General features: G+C 43.7%; 1 protein-coding gene across 1 annotated transcript; it reads left to right on the top strand.

Moving 5' to 3' along the window:
- Nucleotides 1–12: 12 nt before the first annotated feature.
- Nucleotides 13–18,926, top strand: LOC138965164 (dnaJ homolog subfamily C member 2-like). The gene is made up of 16 exons (XM_070337285.1): nucleotides 13–213; nucleotides 589–773; nucleotides 1,662–1,737; nucleotides 4,922–5,020; nucleotides 6,305–6,446; nucleotides 6,979–7,059; nucleotides 7,461–7,526; nucleotides 7,789–7,880; nucleotides 9,922–10,043; nucleotides 11,282–11,431; nucleotides 12,600–12,688; nucleotides 13,993–14,232; nucleotides 15,264–15,361; nucleotides 17,062–17,169; nucleotides 17,717–17,895; nucleotides 18,370–18,926. Exons 1-16 carry the CDS (start codon nucleotides 159–161, stop codon nucleotides 18,433–18,435), a joined length of 1,848 nt encoding a protein of 615 aa, XP_070193386.1. The 5' UTR covers nucleotides 13–158; the 3' UTR covers nucleotides 18,436–18,926.
- Nucleotides 18,927–20,753: the final 1,827 nt, after the last annotated feature.

Raw genomic sequence — 20,753 nt, 5'->3', positions numbered from 1 at the left:
CGAACCGGAAGTCTTGCAGGTAAAACTACCGGCAGTCAACAACATGTGTGAAGGGATCTGTCTCACAAATCGTTGAAGCCAAAAAGAACATAGCTACAGGAACGATTAAACTGCTTGTAAATCAAAACATCTAAAACAGTGTTTGATATTTGAGAAAAATGATTCCACACGCTGAGGAGGACGAGGTGTCAGAGGTTTTCGGGTCACTGTCATGTAAGTAAAGTCTTCCGTCTGTCTTCACACTACACAGAGTAAGCTCGGCTTGGCACTGACTGACTGAGGAATGGTTAATTTTACTCTGAAAGGGTCGTATTTCACAGTTAATTCTTGTTTAACGTTTGTGTTTCCTCCATTTATGTACACGCGTTAATCTAGGCTGACTATCACTGTCGATTCTGTCTTTTTCCAGACATATTTCAGATACACTTCATTTGAGAAACTCAGTCTTTGAGTCAGTGACTGAGTGAGTGTGACTGTACATGTATAGGCTTATACTAGTTTTAGCCTTTTGCCTTTGGTGTCCACATGCTGGCACTTAGTGTGTGTGTGTTTTTTCCTCTCTCTCACTGTGTCTGTATGTATGTGCAGGTGGGGAGGTGATCACAGTCGAGACGACTGGGCGATGGTTCTGTGCGTACCAGCAGCGTGTACATGGGAGCCAGTCCATGAAATCTCTGTCCTCGTCAAGTGAGGAGGAGGAGGAAGAAGAGGAGGACGAGGAATGTGAAGACGATCAGGCCTTGTTGCTTGGCTTGGATCCAAAGGAGTGGAAAGTAAGCATGTGGGGTCTAAAAAGAGTTCATGCCATGTTCTCTGTGTCTGAAATGCAGATTCGTAGGTTTTTTTTATAATGTTAACACTTGCTGATTTAGTGATTTACCCCATACATTTTATTTGAATGAGATGCTACTTTTGGGATGATAAGATATGGTACATTTAATTTTGTCGAACGCAGAAGAAGAAGAAGGTACATTTAATACCATTATGTTTTGTGTGTGTGTGTGTTTTTTCCAGTTGGGTATTAGTATTACTAATATTCTTTACAGGTCTTTGATGAACATCCATGATTGAGATTTAACACTGGTTTTTGAGTCACTTGAGAAAAAGTGACTCTATGTAATCGGTCAGTGTTAGTCTGTCCGGCCGGCCGGCCGTAGACACCACCTTAACGTTGGACTTTTCTCGGAAACTATCAAAGCGATCGGGCTCATATTTTGTTTAGTCGTGACCTCCAATGACCTCTACACTTTAACGATGGTTTCGTTGACCTTTGACCTTTTTCAAGGTCACAGGTCAGCGTCAAAGGAAAAATTAGACATTTTATATCTTTGACAAAGTTCATCGGATGTGATTGAAACTTTGTAGGATTATTCTTTACATCAAAGTATTTACATCTGTAGCCTTTTACGAACGTTATCAGAAAAACAAGGGAGATAACTAGCCTTTTCTGTTCGGCAACACACAACTTAACGTTGGGCTTTTCTCGGAAACTATAAAAGTGACCGGGCTCAAATTTTATGTGAACGTGACTCATTGTGTTGTGAATAGCAATTTCTTCCTGTCCATCTGATGCCTCATATAATATTCAGAACTGCGAAAGTGACTCGATCGAGCGTTTGCTCTTCTTGTTAAATGGTTTTATCTGTTTAATTTTTTGACAGAAACAAGACCATTATGCTGTTTTGGGACTGTCCAAGACGCGTTACAAGGCCACCGATGATCAAATCAAGAGAGCATGTGAGTACAAATGATGGACTCCGATCACCTTGCCATGTGGCACAAAGTGTCAAGCTGTCTCACCAGTCCTACGTACTTTGCCTTCTTCTTTTTGATGTTCGCCATCTCAGCAACAGTGAACTATCCATTAGGAATATATCACTTTACTGACATAATCTTTGAGTAGCCTTGTTAATAGATGTTATAAAACGATTGGGTATTTCAACAGGGTTCCAGGGGTGTACCTTAACTTTTTTTGCTACCGGCCAGGGGGGCCGGTAAGTCAAAAATTGAACCGGCCCCCCCAAATCCCAACCGGCCCCCAACTTGCCGGGATTTCTTACAACCGCCCCAGCGGCTTGTCGCTTGCTAACCACATACACAAAAGACGTACATTCATACTTATAATGCATACATGTGGATTTGCACTACTAATAACTACCACAAACACACAGAAAACTTGATGACTAAAATGCTATGTTTTAATATAATGATAATTAACCTTGTTTTAATAAAGAATTTAAAATAAAAGCCGCCACAAAGAAACAAGAAATCAAAACCACATTCAGACCCTGTCACACAATCACACACTAAACCTCACTAAAAGTTACCCCCTTTATGTACCCCTACCACACAATTTACAAAGTAATTTACTATGGAACTTTACTTACCACATAAACACACACTACAAAAGAGTAAATCAGCATTTTTTTTAATTTAAATTATGTTTTTTGTTGTATAAAACCAAGTATAAAAAGCTGACTACAAACAAAACATTTTCTGAGTTGCTTTCTTGTTTTGTTTCTTTTTCTTTATGTCTGTGTTATTAATATTACTGTAAAAGTTGCATACCAGCCAAATTTACCACAGCTTAAGTCATAAATAATCAAAAGCATTACATTTCATTTCTATTTCCTAATGAAAACAAACAGATGTTCAGATTTCCTGATCCTAGAATTGTTCACAGGTGATCTTTATGCTTTTGATTCAGCAGAGTTGCATCCCTTGTCCTATTGTTGAAGGTCTGTCTTTTCTTCTTTATCACATATAGTGGATCTGGGTGTTTTTTTTTACTTCCTTAGTTGAAGGGAAATAATTGACAGCAGTAGTACTGTCACTACTTGTACTAAGTTGGTCAGCAAAGCAGGTGTTAACATATTTGGGAAAACGGTCTCAATGAGTATCCCTGCAGTCAATGACATAACAGGCACATCAAAGGAAAAATACAGAGGGCTAGGGGGAATATGTTTGCTCTGGATGGGCGGTCAGATCAAAGGCAGATGCATTGTAAAAGCTGGTTGGCCTTGAGACCTGGGTCAATGACCATTACTCGCAATCTGAACACAGCTGCCTGTCGAGACACTGACCTTCTTACTCGGGGGACCGAGTTTTTATCTGAGAGGAAACTGTTTTACAACATGTGAAAGTCTCTGAAGGATTGGTGAGCGCAGGATAAGATCAGAGAGGGGGTGAAGTGAATAGCGCAAAGAGGGGGGACGGAGGCGCGAGGGGAGGTTTAACTATTTTGACTGCTGATGCAATCGCCAGCGGCTCGTGGCACTGGAGGGGTGATGACACGGTCAAGTGAGGCGGAGGGGGGTAGCTGTCTAGCCAATGTGTCTGACATTGATTGATGGTAGTCCTGAGTCCTCAAAGTGGGGGAAGGGGGTGGGGGGGGCGGGGGCAGTAGAGAAGTGACAGATTTTGAGATCGCCCGCAGAGATATTTGTTCGCCGGTCGTTCCGATTGACTACGTTGCCTAACGACTTTGTACTTCAGCAAATTTTGAACCCGCCCGGCGGGCGATTTCAGAGGAATTTCGAACTCGCCCGACGCGATTTGAAGTCGCCGCGGGCGAGCGCCAAAACTCACCCCTGGGGTTCAGTGTGGAACACAACTCTAACACTACAGATTATTACTGGGTTTCTTCTAAAGCTTTCCTAGTTCTATCCAAAGTGAAAGAATATATATTATCCTGCTAAAGAGTCTTGTTACAAAGTAATTTTATATTGTCATAGGATTTAAATCTGTAGTATATGCTTGAAGAGACACATTTAATTAAACAGTGGTACCGTATTTGACGGATTACAAGACGCACCGTTTTATAAGCCGCACCCCCGACTTTTACAAAAGAAAATTGGGACGAGCCGTGTATAGGCCACGTCACTATATTAGCCGCCGTCGAAAATAATGTGATCAGATCGTGTCAATCAATCAAAACAACCAGGCAAACGAAAGTACGATATTTGGCGAAATCGGCTCCAAGAATAAACAAGTGAAAAAGTTTGAAGAAAAATATCACACACACAATTTGTAACCAACACACACATGTACAAAGGTGTCTACCGTTCAGTCAGCCTGGTCGGAACCATCAGATTCTGCTGCGGAGAAGCCAGAAAAGTCCCTTTCCTCGCTGTCGGACACAAACAACGACATGATCGCTTCATCCAGAACTGAAGAAGTCGGAAGTCGAGGCCAAGGAGTGACGTCATCATCGGAGCTTGAATTGGTCCCGCTCGTGTTGTCTGCTTGTCTGCTGTAGGTGCTGCGATGATCTCTGCTCTCAGTTCGGTCTCCAACTCCGGCCATTTCGCGTTTCTTCCTCGGAAAATGTTCCTGTTTTTCTTGCATTTCGAGAGTTGCTGGCGGACGGATCGCCATCGTCGCACCATGGATTCATTTATTCCAAGCTCAAAAGCAGCGCGCCTATTGCCCTTGTCATCGGCCAGTGCAATCGCCTTCAGTTTGAACGCTGCATCGGACGCGATTCTTTTGGTCTTCGGCATCGTAAATCCAGTACAGTTGTGTCAGTGCAGTGCGAAAGTGTTTCATTAGGTGAATGCTATTCAAGTTTAGGTAACGTTTTAGCCGCATCTTTTTATAAGCCGCAATGCGATTTAAAAAAAAAAAGTCGCGACTTGTAGTCCGTCAAATACGGTACCTGTAATGTGGGGCTCTCCTGATGAAACATTGAAAGGACACCTCTCTGTCATATTGTCTATTATCTTTACCCAAATATACCTGTCATGACAGGCCACCTTCAAGGTGTGGACACTGTGGAATGGTCCCAAGGGTGTCCTTTCCTCACAGGTATCACTGTATGAGTGTATCCCAATACTTCTGTGTCCGTGTAGCCACAGCGAAAAATGACTGCAGGTTTTGTGTGTGTCTTGTTTCTGTCTACCTGTATTGCTGTGTGTTGCAGACAAAAAGAAGGTGTTGCTTCACCACCCAGACAAGCGGCGGGCGCGGGGTCTGGTCGTCCAGGATGGGGAGGACGACTACTTCACGTGCATCACACGAGGTGGGTTACTTTGGTCATTTCTTCTGGTAAGGTTTCATTTCTTTTCATTTGTATCTGTGGAGAGGATGATTACTTGCATCACACGAGGTGGGTTACTTTGGTCATAGATCTGTGCTTATTCAAGTTTGATTTACAGTCGAACTCGCTTAAGACGAATCACTGGGGATCGGGAAAAAAGTTCGTCTTAACCAAAATTCGTATTAAGAAAATTGATTGATTTTTTTTTTTCTTTTTTTTTTAAGTCTTGTACATTTTATGGTGTTTCAATTTGTTTCTTTCGCAACTTTCATGCTGCTTCACGTTTGGACAATAAAGTGACATATTCAGTTACATGTTCATGTGTGTCTCATGTTGAGTGATGATTGTTGAGTTTGAGTGAGAGTGAGCACACAGATGTTTCATCCAGTTGTTACGTTTTTGGTCACACACACACACACTGACACTGTCCACATTCGCGGTGTTCCTATCATTTGTCCGGAATCACTTACCTTGGCGACGGGTAGCAAACCTTGGCCAATTTAGGGTTTTTTTGGGTTGCAACATGATGTTCAAATCCAAATCGAAAGCACTGACTGACTGATAAACTATCGCGAACCGGCGAACGCAAACGTTGAGAGTGTGGTTTCCCTTGTCCAAGGGAAACCACTCTGGCATCTATATTTTTTGGCAATGGCTTCCGTTCAAAACATTGTTTCGTTTTTGGTATTCGCGAAGGAAATAAACGTCAGTCAGTCATTCATGTTCAGTGTCTGAGCTATCAATCACTTTGATTCTAAATTTGAAATTGTTTTGTGAGTACAGTGTAATCAGTTTAACTTTATTCAGTGATCGGTTGAGCAATGGTTCAAGCAGTCGACGCAAGGGAAGACTTTGACACATGTATTCAAACTTCTCAAATTCCCATGATATGTCGATCTCGGGATGAGTTTAAAGATTTCGTCATAAGCGTGAGTAAATTACAGACATTATGCATGCTTGGGAATCCAAAAAGTGCTCGTTATAAGCATAAATTCGTTACAAAGAATTCGTTTCAAGCATTTTTTTTAAGCATGAAGAAAGAGGTATTCAGTTGGGAACTTAAAACTAATACGTTATAAGTCAAAATTCGTAACTAGCGTGTTCGTTTTAAGTGGGTTCGACTGTATTTCATTTTGTTGTTGATGCTGGGTTATCTTAGTTGTGTTATGACAGAGCTTTCTTCTCTAGCATGCACACACAGTACACACACACACACACACACACACAGAACCTGTTCTCAGTATGAAAAACAACATTTCTGTTCAGCATACGAGATCCTAGGCAATCCGGTGAAGCGTCGCTCGTTTGACAGCGTGGATCCCGAATTTGACGAGGCCATCCCGTCAATCACGCAGGAAAACAAGGACTTCTACACTGTCTTCAGGCCGGTCTTTGAGAGGAATGCCAGGTGAGATTCTCTTTCCCACTCATGTGGACAAGAGAGAAGAGAAACAATAAAGTGTGTGTGTGTTCTTTTGAACGCTTTTCATGAGTTTATATCTGTGGTTTTTGTATGAAGTCTCACATTGACTTCATAATAATATTGCAAATGAGAAAACCAGTGTATGAATTTTGGCTGAGTTTCAATTTTTCAGTCCCAGTTACTTATTCTCTTCTAGTCCTTCTGTTGGAGCACTTGTGTTGTTGAACCCTGTGACTCGTAGTCTTTGTTATCCATGCTTGTGTTGTGTGTTGAACCCTGTGACTCGTAGTCTTTGTTATCCATGCTTGTGTTGTGTGTTGAACCCTGTGACTCGTAGTCTTTGTTATCCATGCTTGTGTTGTGTGTTGAACCCTGTGACTCGTAGTCTTTGTTATCCATGCTTGTGTTGTGTGTTGAACCCTGTGACTCGTAGTCTTTGTTATCCATGCTTGTGTTGTGTGTTGAACCCTGTGACTCGTAATATTTGTTAACCATGCTTGTGGTGCGTGTCTGACAGGTGGTCCAACAAGAAAAGAGTGCCACAGCTTGGGGATGAAAACACCGACTTTGATCACGTGAATGATTTCTACAATTTCTGGTGAGTTCTCCTGTTATTTGGCTCATTGGTTTCAGTGTTCCTTTCAGTGCACTGGTATGACACATCTGTCTGTGTCTTCTGGGCTTGATCTCTGTCTTCCCTTGATTCTCTGTCTGTCTCTCTTTCTCTCTCTCTCTCTCTATCTCTATCTCTATCTCTATTCTCTCTCTCTCTCTCTCTCTCTCTCTCTCTCTCTCTCTCTCTCTCTCTCTGACTAACTCACTCTCCCCCTGAGCTATACTGTGCACTGCACAATATTCTGTTCATGTGTCACAATTTTGCAATCTAGACTTTCAGTTGCACCTCACACATTTTTGAGAAGCGTCCATAAGAAAACGGATTTTTGCCTTGTAGACAAACATGAGAATCACTCACTTGACTTTGTTTAACGTTTTATTCAGGTACGCCTTTGATTCCTGGCGAGAGTTTTCATACAAAGACGAAGAGGAGAAGGAAAAAGGAGAAAAGTGAGTATGAAGAATACACATAACATGTTTGCGTGTGCTGATTACTTCTTTGTAAAAAAAAAAAGTGCATGAGTATTATGCTCAGGGAAATTTTGGTAGCCAGAGCTGTCAAAATAAAATCACTTTTTCAGGTTGTGTGTGTCTGTGGGCATACAAGAGCTGTCAAAAGAAAATCACTTTTTCAGGTTGTGTGTGTCTGTGGGCATACCAAGATGATAGTACGGAATATACTCTGACATTTTGAGCCTTGCTTTTGTTTCAGTCGAGAAGAGAGACGATGGATTGAGAAACAGAACAAAGCAGCACGACAAAAACTGAAAAAGGAAGAAGTAGCCAGGATACGACAGCTTGTGGGTAAGTGCCATGCTCCGTCTTTATCAAAATATAAGAAAGAAAAGTTTATGGAACGTTCAAGTATAGACAAAACAAAACATTCACCAGAACTGCCACCTATGGCAAGCAAGTGGGCAAGCAAGATCAGGCATGAAAATTCTCCGTATTTTCCGTATTTTCCGTATTTTTGAAAAAAATAAACCGTATTTTGTTTTATTTTCAGTATTTTTCCTTTTTTTTTTTTTTTTTTTTAATTTTTTTTTTTTTTTTTTTTTTTTTTTTTTCCCCTAGTCATTGTTATAGTAAAATAGTTTTGGGGCCATGTTTGAATCCAATTTTAAGGCTCAGATAGCCCCAGATTGCACCAAATTGCACCCTTGAACAAAAAAATTTCCGGGGGGGCATGCCCCCGAACCCCCCTAGAAGTCTTGGCGCTTCGCGCCTGCGAAACTTGGCGCTACGCGCCTGCGAAACTTGGCGCTACGCGCCTTCGAATTTTGTTTTCAGTATTTTTTTTGTTTTCAGTTTTCATGCCTGAAGATACACAGCAGACGAGTATGAGTAATAACGGTTGATGGACACTAGCAAAACGTCTTAGCTCTTTCAGATTTCTCCTTCTTTATGTTCATATTTGTTCCCTGTATCCCTCCCAGTTATATCCTTCCACATCTGTATTTATACAGTATTGGGGTGTGCACGTTAAAGATCCCACGATTGACAAAAGGGTCTTTCCTGGCAAAATTGTATAGGCATAGATAAAAATGTCCACCAAAATACCCGTGTGACTTGGAATAATAGGCCGTGAAAAGTAGGATATGCGCCGAAATGGCTGCGATCTGCTGGCCGATGTGAATGCGTGATGTATTGTGTAAAAAAAATCCATCTCACACGGCATAAATAAATCCCTGCGCCTTGAATATGTGCTCGATATAAATTGCATTAAAAAAAAAAAAATTTTAAATATTAAAATAAAAATCCCTGCGCTTAGAACTGTGCCCACGGAATACGCGCGATATAAGCCTCATATTGATTGATTGATTGACAGCCAGGGTAACTGTGTGTGATCAATCTGATCTGTGTAATATGATAGTGAAACTACGAATCCTGTGGTTGAAGGTGTCAAAAATCTAGGCATGAAACTAGAATAATTGATGGATTTTTTGTAAGCTTTTAACCCATTTGGCCCCGGAGCGCCCGCTAGCGCCCGCTGTTTTTCTGCAGTGGCTGGCCCCGGAGCGCCCGCTACCAGCCGCTAAACACGTGTCTCAGTAGGGCGCGGCCATTGTTGTTGTTATAAACGAGACTCTCGCGGACGAGACTTCGTTGTTTTCGCGACTTCCTTCCGGTTATGCACATGTTTTCTTCTTGAAAATTGGTTCACTGTGAGAGGAGTAGCGATTTTTTGAAACTTCGAAATGGATACACGATCAAACGCAGAGTTTTGGTACGACTTCATGGGGGACTCGGACGATGACAACGATGTTTTTCAGGGATTTACGGACTTAGACCTGTGTAACTGTAAGGGACACTGTTTTGCTCAGTTTCATTTGGAACTGCTGCAGTAGCAGCCTTCTGCAGCTTTTTCTTTTGTGGAGGTTGGACCCTTGCTGCAAGTCTGTGTGTTTTCAACAGTCTGACACTGATGTTGGTGCTTGCGTGAAAGTGAAATTTTGTACTTCTGATTTTTTTTAATACATTCCTGTGCTGTGTAGCTGCAAAAAAAAAATTGTATTTGAAGGAATGATGTTTTGTGCATCAAGGAAAAATACACAGGTGAGTCAAACTTTTCAAACAGCATTTTATTTCATTTTTTAAATGTTTGTACAAGTGACATGTGACGGAATTACTTCCCTGTACATGGGATTTCATAGTAAAATGGCTGCCGCTGGCCTGGGGTCAAATGGGTTAATATACATGTACTCTTTTCAAAATGTAGATAACCAAGTGTGCTAATAAAGTTCTAAAAGCTCTTACCCTTTGAACAATAGCAGCACAGTGTGTCGTCTGAAACAAGAAGGCATTGCTTCAAATTTGTAACTCAGTGAATGATGATTGTTTGCAGACAACGCGTATGCGAATGACCCGCGTATCCAGAAGTTCAAGGAAGAGGAGAAAGAGAAGAAGCTAGCCCAGAAGCGAGCCAGGCAGGATGCCGTCAGGCAGCGAGTGGAGGAGGAGGAAAGGGTGAGTGAGACGTCTATACAGTGAAACACCCCTTTTAAGACCTAAATAAATCTTCTTCTTCTTGTCGATCACTCAGATGGAAACGCTGGTTCTCCGCGCAAATGTTGCCGTGCGCTGTAGGTCGTCCAGACTGCCATAGAGCTTACCTTGCACCGTGGTCGCCTCCGCCCAGATCTGGCTCCTGAGGCCATCGTGTCCGTAGCCTGGCCCCTCGCGGCGGGACAGGGTGACCTCCGGTAGCTTGGGTTGGGCCCCTTTGAGGCATAGGGCCCGGCACTCTACCAGCCCGGGGGGACTCCACAGGTAGAGCACCATCACGTGTTGAATCGTCGTTGTCCATCATGGGAGTGAAATGCGTTGCACTGTCGTTACGCGCACTTTGGCCCAGCGCATCCGTCTTCAGCAGTGGTTTCTTCTCCGACTTTTCCTTGTCGTAGGAGACTTGCCGTCCATGGCTGCAGAACGTCCCCCGTCCTTGGTTTTTTGTCTGAGTGATCCTTCTCATACCCCATTAGCCTCGGGGAGAGGTGGCTGAATTAGTCTGACCTCTACCCTTTGACCTGTCCAGCTTGGGTGGCCCTACCAGGAGTTTACACTCCCGCTGGCATAGCTCTCTGGGTCATCGAGGCACTCAAACCACCACACCGCGCTAAGGAATCAGCCTTGTGGTGGCTAAATAAATCTGAGAATACAGGGTCTTAAAGGGGAGGGAGTCTTAAGTTGGGGGTCTTAAAAGGGGGGTTCCACTGTACAGTGACAGGGAGGGCAGTGCGTGACAGATTTAGCGCTACACGAACAGCATTGCTGGGGGTAACTTAAATGGTGCCGTCATCAGTGAACTCAGTGTGGTATACAGTGTAATGTGTGTTGACAGGTGCGGCAAGAGGAAGAGAGAAACGAGAAAGAGGAGGAGGAAGAAGCCATGTAGCATTGTGTGTTGACAGGTGCGGCAAGCAGCGCAAGAGGAGGAGAGGAAGAAGAAGGAGACTGAGGAGGAGGCAGCCATGTAGTATTGTGTGTGAAGTATAATGTGTGTTGACAGGTGCGGCAAGCAGCGCAAGAGGAGGAGAGGAAGAAGAAGGATACTGAGGAGGAGGAAGCCATGTAGTATTGTGTGTGAAGTATAATGTGTGTTGACAGGTGCGGCAAGCAGCGCAAGAGGAGGAGAGGAAGAAGAAGGATACTGAGGAGGAGGAAGCCATGTAGTATTGTGTGTGAAGTATAATATGTGTTGACAGGTGCGGCAAGCAGCACAAGAGGAGGAGAGGAAGAAGAAGGAGAAAGAGGAGGAGGAAGCCAGGGTGCAGGCGGCAGCGGCCAAGAGAGAGAAAGAGGCGCTGAAGAAACAACTGCGCAAGGAACGCAAGTCTCTACGCACCATGGCCAAGGTATGACTTTTCTCCTTGCTGACATCTTCTTTTCCTTCCTTCCTTCTAAATGTTCTCCCTCAATACAGAGAATGACTGCCAAAAGGGCATGGAAAAATGGGCATGCACATGAAAGCTCACGAGTGTATGAGAGTTGTAGCCTACAGAGGCAAAAGAAGAAGAAAGATTTGCTGTCATGTGTCGATGGTTATCTTGTTAGAGAGTTAGCTCTCCACTTCCCACCCTCTCCCATCATATCCTCACTCCTGAAATAAAAGGTATTAATATAGACGGCTGCATTCACTGTTGGGATCACCGTGCTCAAGTATTCTTGGCCTTTCTTGTTGTTTTATTAATTTCTGTTCACTGCTATTTCAATACTACAGTCAAACCTGGCTATAACAACCATAGAATGGACAGTACAGAAGTGGTCATTATAAACAGGTTGTTTGAAGATGAGTTATTAAGAAGAAAAGTCATCTGGGATCCTATGGAGTGGACGTTCTGGGTAGGTGGTTGTTCTGGGTAGGTGGTTGTTCTGGGTAGGTGGTTGTTCTGGGTAGGTGGTTGTTCTGGGTAGGTGGTTGTTCTGGGTAGGTGGTTGTTATGGGTAGGTGGTTGTTCTGGGTAGGTGGTTGTTCTGGGTAGGTGGTTGTCATGGGTAGGTGGTTGTTCTGGGTAGGTGGTTGTTCTGGGTAGGTGGTTGTTCTGGGTAGGTGGTTGTTTTTGGGAGGGGGTCAGAAGGGCAGGTTTGACTGTATTTCCTTATATGTTCCCTTGTTGTTGTTTTGGGGGAGGGTCTTTATATTGTTTTACCTGCATATGTTTTTTTATGCCTTAGGCCAAAAAAAAAAAATAGGTGTGGTTACGGTAACATAGCCACAAAAAAAATAGGGTAGGAAGGTAGGCAATCACTTTTTAAAATTTTTTTTTTTTCTAATGTGTACAAATTAAACCTACTTGACAGGGAAATAAGTGTGCGACTCGAGCGCTTTCGCTTTCATTGCCTTTTCTGCACTCGTTCTTTGTTTTTTGTTGTTGTTGTTGTTGACAAATGTAATAAAAAGTTATAGGATCGGCCCCTAAAAATAGGGTAGGTCGGGTTACCGTAACCACACCTATTTTTTTTTTAGGCCTTATTGAAAAACTCTGTGCCTCAGAATTTGGAAAATGTGTGTTGTGCGTGCAGGACTTTGACTACTTTGCGGACACAGAGGACGAGAGGATCAAGATGCTGGAGGAGGTGGACAGACTGTCAGAGCTGTTGTCTGTCACCAGGTGTGTGTGTGTGTGTGTGGACAGACTGTCAGAGCTGTTGTCTATCACCAGGTATCTGTGTGTGTGTGTGTGTGGATAGACTGTCAGAGCTGTTGTCTGTCACCAGGTCTGTATGTGTGTGTGTGTGTGTGTGTGTGTGTGTGTGGACAGACTGTCAGAGCTGTTGTCTGTCACCAGGTCTGTGTGTGTGTGTGTGTGTGTTTGTGTGTGTGTGTGGACAGACTGTCAGAGCTGTTGTCTGTCACCAGGTGTGTGTGTGTGTGTGTGTGTGTGTGTGTGTGTGTGTGTGTGTGTGTGTGTGTGTGTGTGATAGACTGTCAGAGCTGTTGTCTGTCACCAGGTGTGTGTGTGTGTGTGTGTGTGGATAGACTGTCAGAGCTGTTGTCTGTCACCAGGTCAGTGTGTGTGTGTGTGTGTGTGATGGGGGATGTTAGTGTGTGTGTGTGTGATGGGGGATGTTATTAGGTGAGAACATCTTATATTTTCAAAAAGATAAATGTATGTGGTTTGTATCAGATCCAATGAGTTGAGATTGTGCCGTTGTAAGTCTTACCTGGGATGAGAAGTAACCAGGCATGGGAATTGTCCGCCGAAAGGCACATTTCTGCCGAATTGGTTTTTTGTTCCGCCGAAAAAGCAGAAGTTTCCGCCGAACAAAAAATGGGGGAGGCAAAAATGGTTCTAAAAACTGAATTAAATTGCAAACTTGGAGCTAAGATGACACCAAATTGCACCATTTTTTTTTTTTTTGGAGAGAACAAAATTCCGAGGGAGGGCATGCCCCCGGACCCCCGTAGTAAGGCTAGGTGCTTCGCGCCGTCGACTTTGTTATTACTTACAAATGTTCAGCTTTTTTTACATTTTTTAATTCCCATGCCTGGTAACCCTTGGCACCATCCAAAAGTGTCCCTATTTTGCAGGCGGACTGTTATGGAAGGTATATTGTGGTCTAGTAAATAGACAATGGGACAGCAGTATGTGTCCTTTCTTAGGAGGTGTCCTCACATCGGAGGGGTCTTACATCACAGGTACGACTTCGACGTACATATCTGTGTGTGAGACATTAACTCTTTCCCTGCCTGTAGGACGTCGGCTGACGTCCTGGGTATTTTACTTTAACCAACGAACAGTTCAATAAACAACAAAGAAGAAGAACAACAACAACAAACAAGCAATGTGTGTGTGTGATGTATTCAACAAGGGCACATTGTAAGTTATCAATTCAGGTAAATGCAGGTAATGCTTTGTGCACAGATATTTCCTGGCAACGAGCGTGTTAAAAGCAACACCTACCTGTGTTACAGCCTACAGGAGCTGAACGTCAGCCTGAGTGCGGGGGACAAGGTCAAGGCCAAGGAGGCGTTCCTGGGCAAGCTGGCGGAGGTGAAGGAACAGCTGGAGAAAGACAAGCGGCAGCAGATGGAGGCCAAGCAGAAAACGTCCAGTGGGGGGGGAGGGGTCGCCGACAAGAAGCAGTGGTCCGAGGACGAGCTACAGATGCTGATCAAAGCCGTCAACCTCTTCCCTGCTGGCACGCAGGACAGGTGTGTACAGTACACAATGGAACCCCTTTTCCGGACCCTTCAAAACAAGAGCGCCTCCCTTTTAAGACCCTGTTTTCTCAAATTTTCTGTTCATAATCTCTAACTCCCTCCTTTTTAGGATCCGGTTTTCTCAAATTTTCTGTTCATAATCTCTAACTCCCTCCATTTTAAGATCCGGTTTTCTCAAATTTTCTGTTCATAATCTCTAACTCCCTCCTTTTTAAGATCCGGTTTTCTCAAATTTTCTGTTCATAATCTCTAACTCCCTCCTTTTTAAGATCCGGTTTTCTCAAATTTTCTGTTCATAATCTCTAACTCCCTCCTTTTTAAGACCTGATTTTCTCAGATGTTTTTATGTTCACTGGATAAGTTTTGTTGTTGTTTTTTTGGGAGGGGGGGTGGGTGTTAGGGAGATTGTTTGGGTGAAAAGAAGTAGTGGTCGTCCGGAAGATGAGTCAAAGATGCCAGTTACAGCTGTTAACATCGTCCCTGCAGGTACTTAGATGTACAATATTCTGATCCAATGTTATTGCTGAAGTGTTGGCGGGGCGAGGATGTAGCTCAGTCGGTAGCGCGCTGGATTTGTATCCAGTTGGCCGCTGTCAGCGTGAGTTCGTCCCCACGTTCGGCGAGAGATTTATTTCTCAGAGTCAACTTTGTGTGCAGACTCTCCTCGGTGTCCGAACACCCCCGTGTGTACACGCAAGCACAAGACCAAGTGCGCACGAAAAAGATCCTGTAATCCATGTCAGAGTTCGGTGGGTTATAGAAACACGAAAATACCCAGCATGCTTTCTCCGAAAACGGCGTATGGCTGCCTAAATGGCAGGGTAAAAAACGGTCATACACGTAAAATTCCACTCGTTCAGAAAACACGAGTGTACGTGGGAGTTTCAGCCCACGAACGCAGAAGAAGCTGAAGTGTTGTGCACTCACAGTCATAAAAGTTTAAAAAAAAGTATAATGCATAACTGGGTATTGTTTTTTTGTTTGCCTTCTCGTAATGCCTAGTTGTATGTGGTGTGTGACAGGTGGGAGGTGATCGCCGCCTTCATCGGCCAGCACGTGTCAGGCAGCAACAAGAACGCACGTGACGTCCTGTGCAAGGCCAAGGAGCTTCAGAAAAATGGTCAGTCACACCCATACTCACAGTTGTCACTATGCTCAGAAAACAAGAAAGAAGTAGTAAAAGAAAAGATATGAAAGTGTACTTTTGTTCTGCACCTTCTTCTTGTGCGTTCGTGAGCTTCAATTCCCATGTGGATTTTGTTATTTTTTCTTGTTTGTATGAGTGGGCTTTTACATGTATGGCCATGGTTTGCCTGTGGACTCTGTTAATTTTGTGTTTTATTTTGTTAGGGGTGGGTAGCAGGGGGGGGGGGGGGGGGGGTGTTGTTTTTGAGTCACTTGAGAAAAAGTGACTCTATGTAATCGGTCAGTGTTAGTCTGTCCGGCCGGCCGGCCGTCCGTCCGGCCGGCCGTCCAGCCGGCCGTCCGTAGACACCACCTTAACGTTGGACTTTTCTCGGAAACTATCAAAGCGATCGGGCTCATATTTTGTTTAGTCGTGACCTCCAATGACCTCTACACTTTAACGATGGTTTCGTTGACCTTTGACCTTTTTCAAGGTCACAGGTCAGCGTCAAAGGAAAAATTAGACATTTTATATCTTTGACAAAGTTCATCGGATGTGATTGAAACTTTGTAGGATTATTCTTTACATCAAAGTATTTACATCTGTAGCCTTTTACGAACGTTATCAGAAAAACAAGGGAGATAACTAGCCTTTTCTGTTCGGCAACACACAACTTAACGTTGGGCTTTTCTCGGAAACTATAAAAGTGACCGGGCTCAAATTTTATGTGAACGTGACTCCCAGTGACCTCTACACTTTGACGTCTGCTTTGGTGACCTTTGACCTTTTTCAAGGTCACAGGTATGTCTTGAATTCTTCAGGTATGCATTGTGTTGTGAATAGCAATTTCTTCCTGTCCATCTGATGCCTCATATAATATTCAGAACTGCGAAAGTGACTCGATCGAGCGTTTGCTCTTCTTGTTTGTTTTTGTTTTTTTGCATCTGAGCATGTTCCCTTCACTTTCCAACTTCCTCTGCAAATCACCCGCCCCAAACATTTTTTTGAGAGTCTGAGTCTTTTATTTGGCCCTGCTTACCCAGTCCTGCAAAGGCCTTGCTGAATAATGCACAATGTGACTGTTGGTTGGTGTTGTCACTCCTGGGCCGGCTGTGTGTTCATGGTGTTGTGACTTCCGGCTGTGTGTTCATGGTGTTGTGACTCCCGGCTGTGTGTTCATGGTGTTGTGACTCCCGGCTGTGTGTTCATGGTGTTGTGACTCCCGGCTGTGTGTTCATTGTGTTGTGACTCCCGGCTGTGTGTTCATGGTGTTGTGACTCCCGGCTGTGTGTTCATGGTGTTGTGACTCCCGGCTGTGTGTTCATGGTGTTGTGACTCCCGGCTGTGTGTTCATGGTGTTGTGACTCCCGGCTGTGTGTTCATGGTGTTGTCACTCCCGGCTGTGTGTTCATGGTGTTGTGACTCCCGGCTGTGTGTTCATGGTGTTGTCACTTCCGGCTGTGTGTTGATGGTGTTGTCACTGCCGGCTGTGTGTTCATGGTGTTGTGACTCCCGGCTGTGTGTTCATGGTGTTGTCACCCCCGGCTGTGTGTTGTTGTTGTAGTCACCCCCGGCTGTGTGTTCATGGTGTTGTCACTTCCGGCTGTGTGTTCATGGTGTTGTCACTCCCGGCTGTGTGTTCATGGTGTTGTCACTCTCTGCTGTGTGTTCATGGTGTTGTTTTCTGTGACCAGATCTGATGCTGAAGCAAGGAGCAGCCAGACAGGCGTTCAGTCAGTTTGAGAAGGAACACAAGTCCAGCCATTTGGGGACCACGGATGTGCCGTCACAGAGACTAGAGTGTAAGTGTTGCTCAGCGCTACGTGGGCAGTATCTGTAGGGCTGCACATACACACATACACACGCACGCACACACGCATGCACACACATACACACACACACACACACACACACACACACACACACACACACACACACACACACACACACACACACACACACACACACACACACACAGTCACACAGGACTTGTTTGTTAACAGTTGAACCTGTCATGGCAACCATTGCTCGATATGCGACCACTGGTTGCCACTACAGTTTCCATTGTAAACAAACGTCCTATATAATGTTGAAAAACAAAAGAATTCTCACCCAGACTAGAACAGAACAAATACAAAGTCAATATTTTCGCCTATGGAGGCTTCTTCAGGACTCAGAATCCTTCATAGGCATACATTTTGACTTTGTATTTGTTCTGTCCTTGTCTTGATGAGTACAGGATTCTTTAGTTTTTCAACATTGTTTTTACATTGCATCACCAACATTCATTCTGTAGTTTAGAAGTGCTACATATTGTCACTATTGATTGGCATGTCTGTTATTCCACAGCGGCAGCGGAGGCCCAGCTCCGGGAGACGGGCTCCAACCCGGCCATGTGGACGGCCGATGAGCAGAAACTGCTGGAGCAAGCCATGAAGACGTTTGGTGCCAACACACCGGAACGCTGGGAACGCATCGCTGAGTCTGTACCCAACCGCAGCAAAAAGGACTGCATGAAACGCTACAAGGTCAGCTTCTGAGTGTAGTGTGTGCTTTGGTCCGTATGATCGCCTGCACGGGAAGGTGTCTTATGCTGCTGGGTGTTACTTTTTCTTTACATTAGCAGTCAGAGCATGGTTTATTTGTGTATAAATTAGCTGTCTCCGACTTACAAAACGAGAGATGACATCACTTACACACGAACATTTCAAACGGCTGATTATTCTCAATGGGAGTCGGTCAAGTGACAAATTATTTCCAATGGACTGACGACCCATGACTATTGAAAATGAGCCAGTTTGTTCTATGAATTGGTGAAATGATCTATTTTGTATTGATTCTGGCGTAATAATTATCTATGAAGAAAACAACAGAGAATCAATCTTCTCATTACAGTACACAAGTACATTCCTTTATTTATAGAGCCTCTTTGTAACTCATGTTCTCATCTCCTGTATGTGTCAGCAATAAAAAATATATATATATTAACCTGCGTGTTTCAGGAGCTGTGTGAGGTTGTCAGGGCCAAGAAGGCTGCACAGGAAGCTGCCAAGGCCAAGAAGTCTTGACCTCACCTTGACCTTGACTTCACCTTGACCTTTGTGTTTTTACTGACACACTGCGGCTTTCCCACCCTAGCATCTTCAGGCAGTGATCTGACTCGGCCAGATTAATTTTTCTCGACAAACTGTAACGTGTGAATGGTATGTGTGTGTGTGTGTGTGTATACCTGCTGTGGAGTAGTCAATGACTCGGTGAATGTCATGTACATGGACACATTGACATAGAGTGAAAGAAGAGACTGGGACATGAAACAAAGCGTGATCAATGAAGGATTTACACACAAACAAAATTAGATAATAATGAAATCCGCACAGTTGTGTGCTGATAATCAGAAGAACAGAGACAGCCCCATGTTTACATGACAGAAAGTGAGGAACCACAGACTTTCGCTTTTCATGTTTCGGCGAGATCATTATTATTCACAAACCGATGTCTTCCCTACCCTGAAGCAAGATTGAAGAGTGTGTGAAGTGAAATAAAAAGTCCTTTACCAATTTGTTTGCTTTGTGGACGGTTTTCAAGGGGTTGCCTGAGTGAAGCTTGTCTGTTTGAGCTCAGTGTCCTCATAATCGTACAGGAAATAAACCAATCAAACATACACTCATTTTACACCCCCCCCCCCCCCCCCCCCTCTCTCTCTCTCTCTTGAAGGGGACTGGATGAAAAATAGTTCTTTCTCACACAGGCACTCGCATACACCTACACACACACACCATTTTACATACATACATGCACACTGACACACACATACAGTTTGTCCATGAATTATTTTGCCTCTGATCTCAAACAAGTTTTATATGTTCATAACATACACAAAACAGTCACAGCATATTACATAACCTTTGTAAAGGCTATTAAGTGCTCCATCTGGAAACCACGTTCGATTGGAGAATTTCCTCCCTTTGGTTCTACCAGACGACAGTTATTGCCCTTGGTTGCAAAATACGACCACATGAATAAACATTGTTTAAACCAAAATATGACCACGGATGACCGTACTGTGGTTGAGCCCCGACAAAACCAGGAAATTGCGTCGATTGCCACTGGATTGAGTATGTTCAGCAAGTGTAGCAGTATGTAAGATAATAATTTCCACTGAAATAAAAAAAACCGGCACGGTTGGCCTAGTGGTAAGGCGTCCGCCCCGTGATCGGGAGGTCGTGGGTTCGAACCCTGGCCGGGTCATACCTAAGACTTTAAAATTGGCAATCTAGTGGCTGCTCCGCCTGGCGTCTGGCATTATGGGGTTAGTGCTAGGACTGGTTGGTCCGGTGTCAGAATAATGTGACTGGGTGAGACATGAAGCCTGTGCTGCGACTTCTGTCTTGTGTGTGGCGCACGTTAACTGTCAAAGCAGCACCGCCCTGATATGGCCCTTCGTGGTCGGCTGGGCGTTAAGTAAACAAACAAACAAACAAACAAACTGAAATAAAAACGGACGAAAATTCTACTATTTCGTCAAATTCACAGTGTGATTACATACAGAATGCCTTTTTGCTCAACCACTGTACTCTTCAGAATCAATGTTTGTGCAGAAATATGGTTTTAGAGATGGAGTTTCCTTAATGTTGTCAGCATTACCACCAACTATACTGCCGGATCTGTCAGTTTGTATTTACTATGATGACCAAATTCAAAATATCTTCCTCCAGTAGGGGTGTCACCAGGAAAAAGAAAATTACATCAGAATACCTCGCAAAATGTCAGCATACAAATATATTTGTAAGTACGATATACCGGCCTTTCTCATAGAATAAATTGTGTATGAAACTAACTCGGATTCACGGTAGTGCAATAAGCCAAAATACACCAGAGCACTCAGCACAGTTACAAAAAAAAACCCACAAGTTTAAATGTAATGGCTCGACCAAAATTATATTTTATGCAATGTTTGGTTTTAACTCAACTACTGGCACCAACAAAACAATCATCAATCGCAAAATAAACGCGAAGCTGTCTTGACTTCACTTGATACGCACCCATTTTTGGAGCCCCATGTCTCATGCATTCATTGTCAAATTGAGAATAGGGGAGACAAAATAAAATTGTATTATTTGATTGTGTGAGCAGAGAAAATAGATTTCTTTCATTACATGGCTGAAAGATCTCTGAGCTGTTAATGTTAGAGTTACTACAAGCAAAATACTCATTCTTCATAATTGTTAGACAACCTGTACACACACACACGCGCGCACACTTACACACACATACATACATACACACACCGTCACGAACACACACACACACACACACACACATACACACACACACATTTTCATTGACAAGTCCCTGACAGCGTTTTTATCGTTGCACGTGAAAAAAG

The sequence above is a fragment of the Littorina saxatilis genome, linkage group LG4, assembly GCF_037325665.1.
Source record: "Littorina saxatilis isolate snail1 linkage group LG4, US_GU_Lsax_2.0, whole genome shotgun sequence".
Taxonomy (NCBI): domain Eukaryota; kingdom Metazoa; phylum Mollusca; class Gastropoda; order Littorinimorpha; family Littorinidae; genus Littorina; species Littorina saxatilis.
The sequence above is the reverse complement of the archived record's forward strand: the minus strand, read 5'-3'. Positions and strand labels throughout refer to the sequence as shown.